The sequence below is a fragment of the Drosophila elegans genome, unplaced genomic scaffold (assembly GCF_018152505.1).
Source record: "Drosophila elegans isolate 14027-0461.03 unplaced genomic scaffold, ASM1815250v1 contig_149, whole genome shotgun sequence".
Lineage (NCBI taxonomy): Eukaryota > Metazoa > Arthropoda > Insecta > Diptera > Drosophilidae > Drosophila > Drosophila elegans.
In genome coordinates this window covers 7,115,558-7,124,590 of record NW_024545513.1, presented here as the reverse complement: position 1 = coordinate 7,124,590, position 9,033 = coordinate 7,115,558, and the positions used below count along the sequence as shown (strand labels likewise).

General features: G+C 38.0%; 1 protein-coding gene across 1 annotated transcript; it reads left to right on the top strand.

Moving 5' to 3' along the window:
• Window positions 1-272: 272 nt before the first annotated feature.
• Window positions 273-8,934, top strand: LOC108142683 (cytochrome P450 4g15). The gene is made up of 6 exons (XM_017266689.2): window positions 273-963; window positions 1,727-1,924; window positions 2,572-2,754; window positions 6,506-7,194; window positions 7,697-7,988; window positions 8,378-8,934. The coding sequence occupies exons 1-6, from the start codon at window positions 765-767 to the stop codon at window positions 8,539-8,541; spliced, it is 1,725 nt and encodes a 574-aa protein (XP_017122178.1). The 5' UTR covers window positions 273-764; the 3' UTR covers window positions 8,542-8,934.
• Window positions 8,935-9,033: the final 99 nt, after the last annotated feature.

Below are 9,033 nucleotides of genomic sequence, written 5' to 3'. Positions count from 1 at the left end.
ATTAATTTGCTTATGGAAAATACCTAAAAAATAAGATGAAGCAAACTTCTTTTATCAGTTTTTATAGACTGGGGCAAATACAAGGTCCTTTCTGGCGGAAAAAGTCATTTTAAATGTAAGAAAAAAGGCATTTGATTAATTTTCTTATGGAAAAGAGTTTCAAATGTGGTAAATTTTTTTTCAGTGTACATATGCTGCACATTGTTGGCTATAAAAGTCGTTCGCACCATCGCCGCTGGCTAGTCGGTGGATTAGAGGAGGCGCGAGGAGTGCGAATGCGATTATCGTTTCTGATTTATATATCTGCGAGTCGAGTTCCAGTCTCATTCTCAGTCCCAGTCTCAGTTCCACACCCCCAGTGTGTGTGTGTGGGCTGTGTTGCGGATGTGTGTGCTCCGTGTGTGTTGATTTTTCGTGATCATTTTTCGCTGGATGCCACCGTCATCACCGTTTAGTTGTGCGCTAGACGAGCAGCGAGTAACATCCGGTCCCATCCGATCTCCGATCTCCGATCCGATCCGATCCGATCCCATCATCCACCATCCCATGGATAGCTGATCGATAGCTCGACCGATAAAGCGCTCCCGATCGATCCGTGTACCTGGGAAGTGGAAGTGGAAGTGTGCGTGCTCCGAACCGAATCGAACCGAATCGAACGAAACCGATCGGATCGCTTTTTTGTTTGGTGTTTTGGTGATATTACGCTGGTGAACAAGAAGTTGATTGAAACAGGATTGGATAAGATAGGATCCCATTCCGGAGCCATGGAAGTGCTGAAGAAGGACGCCGCACTGGGTTCGCCCAGCAGCGTCTTCTACTTCCTGCTGCTGCCCACGCTGGTGCTGTGGTACATCTACTGGCGAATATCCCGGGCCCACCTGTACAGGCTGGCCGGACGACTGCCGGGACCCAGGGGTCTGCCCATCGTGGGCCACCTGTTCGATGTGATCGGACCCGCTTCATGTAAATGCCATACTTAAGTGCCGCACCATTCTTAATTAGGAAGTGTAAACAGAGAAGATAAATTTGATATATCCTATATCTAGGATAAATTTAATATGCGTAAATGATATTCATTTTAAATTAATGATAACGGCCTGCTTTTTTTTTTGTTTATTTTTATTTGGATTTTTAATAAAAAGCATCAACATTACTACTATTTCCCTAGAATTTAAAACAACTTAGTGATGAGTTTCCACATAAATTCTACATAAAACACAAACAAGCATTAAAATTCTTCTATTACAAACTTTTTAACAATAAATACTATTTAATCTAACACTTCATTATTTATTTAATGAAATTAATTCTTTCAAGTATATTAAATCCCAAATTTAGTGCAGAGAAAAATGCTTCTGAATTTGGGTTTTGGTTTATTTCTTTACAATTTGAAGTTCAATAAATGCTGATCTGATTAATTAACATAAAAACATATTTGTGGACTTTTTAAGCTTTGTCCTTTTATTTAACGTAATTAATTGCTTAACTTATGAATGAAATGCAATTATATGGAATTGTACTACATACCTGTCGAAGGTATTTGATGGTCAGCATTAAGTGACACTATTTCTTAAATATATATATTTATTTATTCCTTTTGCTTAAATTTATAATTTCAAATAAAAAACGAAGTGAGGAATCTTTAAATTATAAGTTTTTCTTCGGAATTTCTTGATCTCCTTGAAAATATTTCGATAAGTTTCAAATATCTCGCCATCGTTTGCAGCTGTTTTCAAAACAGTCATCCGGAAGAGCGCCCCCTTCGAGCACATAGCCAAGATGTGGATCGGGCCCAAGTTGGTGGTCTTCATCTACGATCCCCGGGACGTGGAGCTACTCCTGAGCAGTCACGTCTACATCGACAAGGCATCCGAGTACAAGTTCTTCAAGCCCTGGCTGGGCGATGGCCTGCTGATCAGCACAGGTGAGCGGGTGGCGGACCTTAGGGGGCGGGCTTTATTGGGGGTGGAGCTAGTGCCAGTTTGAGGACCATTTGCCACTTGCCACTAATGCAATTTGCGGAATCATAAATTAATTAAGCGATCCGCTAGTCTGACAGTTGGCACAACAATGCCGCTATAAATAAAATCAACGTCGCAGAAAAGTCACGGAGAAAAATAATGGAGTCGTTTGTGCTTAACATTTTAAAGTTTTATTTAAAAATTAAAAAAAAAGAAGGCAAACGAAATTTTAAAGTGTTAAATGGGAAATGAACTTCAACAAATTGTTAGAACAATTAAAACTAAAAGTGATGTCCCAAAATTATATTAAATATTAATTTACTAAAATTAAAAACCAAACTTTAAAGTACGGCAGATGCTTTTAATAATTTTAGTAAGTCTTGATTGCTCTGCGGGAAAATTATCAAATTTGTTTTTAAATTTGTTCATTTTAAAAGATCAAATTTAAAATGTAGAAAACCTTTTTAAGAGAAAGTTATTTAAATAAAAAATATTATAATAATATGTAATATTATATATATTAATGATAATACTTGCCTAGGTTTTTGGGTCATTACTTTCACGTGGACTCTTTTATTTAGACTCAATCTTTCCCCATTTGTTGTTGCAGGTCAAAAATGGCGTTCGCACCGCAAACTGATCGCACCCACATTCCATCTGAACGTCTTGAAGAGCTTCATCGAGCTCTTTAACGAGAACTCGCGCAATGTGGTGAGGAAACTGCGTGCGGAGGATGGTCGCACTTTTGATTGCCATGATTACATGAGCGAGGCAACCGTGGAGATTCTATTGGGTAAGTGAACAGTGAACAGGGAACAGGGAACAGTGAACAGATATAGATATAGATATAGATATAGAGATACGTTATATGGTGATATAGTGATATGGTGTTATGGTGATTACACAAAAGTACAGTCAACTCTCACGCACTCGCAGCGGCACACCATCATCATCATCATCATCATCATCATCATCATTCCCACACCAAAACACACACACAGCAAAACACACACACCATACCCAGCATCATTTCAGTTTCAGTTTCAGTTATATGCGTGTGCCCAAGTCACCTAATCTCCGCCAAAACATACTATATTGTGATACATTATATTGTATGCCACACACAATTGAGTGCAGACCCATTTCCCTATATACTGACAAATCAAAAATTTCAGCCCCTTTTGTTGTGCCCCCACAATGGGCGCAAATGAGATATACATATAAATACATAGATATGTATACATATGATACATATGTACTATATCAGATCCCGGCCCCCGATCTAACCGAATTATGCCACCGCCATCTGCCAAACTGCTGCAAACTGGTTGGGGTTTGTCCTCTAAACGATCATGTGGCTCAGTTACGATAAATTCATAATGAGTGGTCTTTCCCTATCAAAAACTAACTATCGTAACTCAGGCTTGGTTTCCTTAATTGGAGTTCTCTAAGGTCAATATTGATGCACAACTTAAGTGCTGTGATTGGGATCCCATTCCGGAAAAAGCCATCGTAAGTCAACGAATTTTATTCCTGTGGCTTATAAAATAAATATAATAAAAAAAAATAATAAAAATAAAAACCTCATATAAGGATTATTTTCTGTTCTGTTATATAAATTTAAATTGGTTCCTAACGAATCAAGTTACAAAATTGTTTGAAAATGAATATATCCTATTGTAACTCAGCGGGGGGTAAAGATATATTAAACAGGTTTTATTTATTAACAAACTTTAAATAATTCAGTTAAAAAGCATTCAAAATATACATACTGCAATTTGAAGTATAATATTAAAAATATTTTTAAATATGAAAAAATGCTATTAGAAAACTCATTTATCTTGGCAAAGTCCTGCCGTATATAGGGATTTTTTTTTTATTTTTTTATAAAAACAAGGCGAATTTGTGAATGCAGGTGAAGGTTATCCCTATGCTTTTGGACCACCCAAAGTCGGACTTGCAAAATGCCACCCAAAATGTCATACCACCCGACAATTCGCTTAAAGCCAAACACGTTTTTCGGCGAGTCTGGAAAAAAAAAAGTGAAACCAGATAGTGCTAGACGTATTGGAAGGCGGCCAATGTTAATGACATTGCCGTAGTCGCTGTTTGGCCGATTTCGGATTGATTTCTAGGCCATTGCTTATGCAATTATTATTATCCCAGAGCTGTAGCTATGGCTGTAGCCATTACAACAGCCCAGGGCCCAAGTGACCAAGTGCCTCCGCCTTCGTCCCGTCAATTGAAATTGAAATGCAGCCAAGACTCACAGAACGCAACTGGATGGGACCGAAGCGAACCGAACTGCCAGCGAAATGCACCGAATGAATCAAAAATCTCTGGCCAAGCTGGGCTGCAATTAAAGGCACGTCGCATTGCCATTAAGCATTTAATCAGGAAAATTTGAATGCAACGGCCGACGGCCAGCGATGAGGTTGTTGTGGTTGTTATGGTTGTTTTGGTTGTTGTGGTTGTTGTGGTTGTTGTTCACTTCACGGCGATACTGTGATTATGGTTATGGGGTCTGACGCAAACGGGCAATTAGCAATTAAGACCTCAACGAAAACTGCAAATTTTTCTCATTTTTCTATTTTTCTATTTTTTCACTTTACATTTCGAATTCGTAAGAATGGGCAGGAAAAACGAAATGTCATTGCATAAGCCCGATTTCCCATTTCCCGGCAAGTCAACTCAGAATGGAATTGTTTATGTACTATATACCCTTAAATACTATATGGATAAGTTCTCAAAATGTTGGCATTATATTTGTAAGGTCTATGGATACGTCTCATGACTGAGATTTTAGTTGAAAAGCTTAATTGCTCAAATCAATATCAAAAAGTAAGCAAGTGCTATGTATTTATGCCCTATGATACTTTTTTCATTGACATTTAATATTAATTTTATTTTTTTTATATTAGTTTATTTTTATTAAATATTAATTGCATTTTCTTATTTTTGTTTATTATTGTTAAATATTTATCTAATTTTATTTATTTTTTTCTTATTAATTATTTAATATATTTGGTAAATATATCTCAGCATAATAATCCAATAAATTTTTATTTATTTTTCCTTATGATGATATTACAATTAAATAGAAATTTAAGCTGTACAGAATTTTCTCAATACAAGTTTGGAAACTTATTTGATATAAGATACCTTTGCAGACCACCGATTCTTTAAATTCGAATAGATAAATATTTATTTGAACCAATAACCCAAACTTATTTATTTTAAAACCTTTTTTTTCTAAGCCCATTAGTGTTAAATAAATATGCTTTGGCTGTGAAAATTTTTAACAAATTAGTTGTTATACATTTGGGAATATTCTTTAGCATCCAGCATTTAAATTTAAATTATTTGTTGGCTTAGAAAATGCCAAAAAAAAAAACTCCTTTCGCCGAGACAGAAAGCACGCTTAAATGCCGAATTCCTTGCCCGCATTTTTCCATTTTTCCCACAGCACAAAAACATTTTACTCTCCAAGCGGATCTGCCCGTAAGCTCGTTTATGCTGTCATCTATAGATCTATTTATGCATTGTATCTACAATTAGACAGCCGGGATGGTGAGCTGGTGGGGCATCCAGGGGCCACCTCCACCTCCACCTCCGCCGCCGACTTCTGTTCTGTTGTCTGTTTGTTAAGTTCAATTGGCGCTTGGGTCAGGCGAGTGCATTCCACTTCCCCCCATTTGAGCTGGGGATCCATCTCCGATCGCCAAAACACCGAGTCCGATCCCATTCTGCACTGGGCGAAAATTAGAATTAAATTTGCTCATTTAACGCATGATTAAATTATGTTTAACAGCGGTATTAGTTCTGTCAATGAGGATAAAGAGCATGTTTGTTGAACTGATCCAGGACTGCTTTCTGTTTTCGACATCAAACATTTACAAAAGCATAGCTTATTAGTTAATTTCCTATGTCGTTGAATCTGGTTAAGTGCTAAGAAACGTATTTTCAAAATTTAATCGTTTTAAAAGTTCCTTTTGCTATTTAAATTTAAAATATTTTATACAAAGTTTGGTTACATTAATGACTTTTAATTGATAACTCTGTTGAATTTATTTAAATACTAGTGGCAACATTTTAAACAAGTTGAAAATAATTTGCAAAATATATTTCTTTAACATGAGAAGAGTTTTAATAGGTTCTTAAAGCTTTCTTTCTTATTATTAAGAAAGATTTAAGACAGATTTTGTACCTAATTTCTTGTTAAAGTAACTATATTCAATTTCTTATTTTTAATTGGGTTTCAAGTCTCAGATAACTCTGTTGAATTTATTAAAAGATTAAAGGGAAAACTTTTAAGCTTTTACTTTGGAAAAATACTGAAAACTTATCAAATGTATAATGTTTAATAATCATTTGATGGCATACCACATACCTCACATACCAATTTGGGGTGTATAATGAAAAATACCTATAACTTATGTATAGGCGCTATATAAATTAGTATTGAATGTAGTTAATTTTTAGGTGTTTTTTTTTTGTGTATATTTTGAAGTGGGTTTCTCACAGAGTGTTCTTTGGCCTTCCAGAGACGGCGATGGGCGTGTCGAAGAAGACGCAGGACAAGTCGGGCTTCGAGTACGCGATGGCCGTGATGCGGATGTGCGACATCCTGCACGCCCGCCACCGCAGCATCTTCCTGCGCAACGAGTTCGTGTTCACCCTAACCAGGTACTACAAGGAGCAGGGGCGCCTGCTGAACATCATCCACGGCCTGACCACCAAGGTGATCAAGAGCAAGAAGGCGGCCTTCGAGCAGGGCACCCGTGGCTCCTTGGCCCAGTGTGAGCTCAAGGCGGCTGCCTTGGAAAGGGAACAGAGCGAGCAGAATGGCCAGAATGGGCAGAATCAGCCGGAACAGGATCAGGCAGCTAGCGCAAAGGATGACAAGAGCAATGGCGCTCCGGTGGCTGGACTTTCGTATGGCCAGTCGGCCGGACTCAAGGACGACCTGGATGTAGAGGACAACGACATTGGCGAAAAGAAACGGCTGGCCTTCCTCGACCTGATGCTCGAAAGTGCCCAGAACGGGGCCATCATCACCGACACGGAGATCAAGGAGCAGGTGGACACCATCATGTTCGAGGGTCACGACACCACGGCAGCCGGCTCCTCGTTCTTCCTCTCGCTGATGGGCATCCACCAGGACATCCAGGACCGCGTGCTCGCCGAACTCGACTCCATTTTCGGTGACTCACAGCGACCGGCCACGTTTCAGGTGGGTATCTCATTGAAGTTAGGTATACATCTTACTTAAGCTCAAACTTACGATAAATTGGTACACAGAGAAAGTTATTCCACGTTTTAAGTGCAAAAAAAAAGTAAAAACAATTAAATAAATAAAACAAAAAATTTAAGTAGTAAATTGGTTTGATGCATTTACATTTTCAAAATGTTTCGACACTGTTTTTAAACCTACAACTTTTGCTACATTTCCCTGTGTATAGATAAATCATAAAACCTAAGGGTTTATGTCTTATTCCTTCTGTGAATACCAATCATTCTTAATATATTAATATAAATATTAGTATCTTATAGTTTTTTTTGTTTAATAAGCTACATTAAGTCAATGTTTTAATATTTCTATCTATCAAATAATGTGGTTGTAGAGCTCTGACATTCCATATTTGAGCAATTTAATGCACATTAGTGGTTAACATTAAAATCATTTCTTCAACTTCCTGTATCTGCATCTAAAACTGTGTACATCCCGATGACAGGACACCCTGGAGATGAAGTATCTGGAGCGGTGTCTGATGGAGACGCTGCGAATGTACCCGCCCGTACCGCTGATCGCCCGCGAGCTGCAGGAGGACCTCAAGCTGAACTCCGGCAACTACGTGATTCCCAGGGGCGCCACGGTGACGGTGGCCACCGTCCTGCTGCACCGCAATCCGAAGGTCTACGCCAATCCCAATGTCTTCGATCCGGACAACTTTCTGCCGGAGCGGCAGGCCAACCGCCACTACTATGCCTTCGTGCCCTTTTCCGCGGGACCACGCAGCTGTGTGGGTAAGTTTTCATATAAAAGTGTTTAATTTAAATAGTTTTTCAAAATAATTAGCTGCAAAAACCATTTATGAAGAAATTTCATGTCTCTCTAACTATTTTTAATAAGACATATTCCCTCATTTATCTTTTTATGTAATCAAAATTCGGAAGACTTTTTTTTTAATTGCATTCTTTGTTTAACTTTTTATCCATTTAAAACTAGTGATTATTTAGACTTTCTGTTTTTATATGTTGAAGAAGTAGAAATATCTGTGTATTAAAAAGATAAAACATCTAGAAGACAAAAGTATTTAATTAAATCAAAGAACATGTTTAAAAGAATTAAATAAATCACATTATACAAGTAAATACGTATGATTTAAGGACGTCCACAATCCATTTAATTTCAGGGCGCAAGTATGCGATGCTCAAGCTAAAGATCCTTCTGTCGACCATTTTGCGGAACTACCGTGTCTACTCGGACCTGACCGAATCGGACTTCAAGCTGCAGGCGGACATCATCCTGAAGCGGGAGGAGGGCTTCCGAGTGCGCCTGCAGCCGCGGACCAGGTGAACCTTTTGAACCTGGTGACCCCGACGGACGGACGGAGCAGGTGCAGGTGACCCACGCGGATGGACGGTGGTCACCGAGATGGCGGACAGCACACCGTACACAATAAGCTACACAGAACGGACACTTATCCATACATATATCTCTACTTGTTGGCAAGTGATAGTCACCGGTTTATACAGTAATATTGATAATATTAAATAATAAACGTGCTCCAACACTCGATTTATTGAATAGTACCTAAATGAATTATTTTTTTGTCGCATTTAATACGAAAAGCAACACCACAACTATCGTCATCTTCCTTTAACTGTTCTTTTTTTTTTTTGGTTATTTAATAATTATAATACCTTTTTTGTGTAATGATTTTGACAATAAAACTTTTGTGTAATTATACAAATCGATCGTATGAATCAATTCACCAAAAAAATTGCAGCAAAGGATTGGCAATGATTTAAGGAAAAAATTAACAATAAACTTTATATATCTATTTTT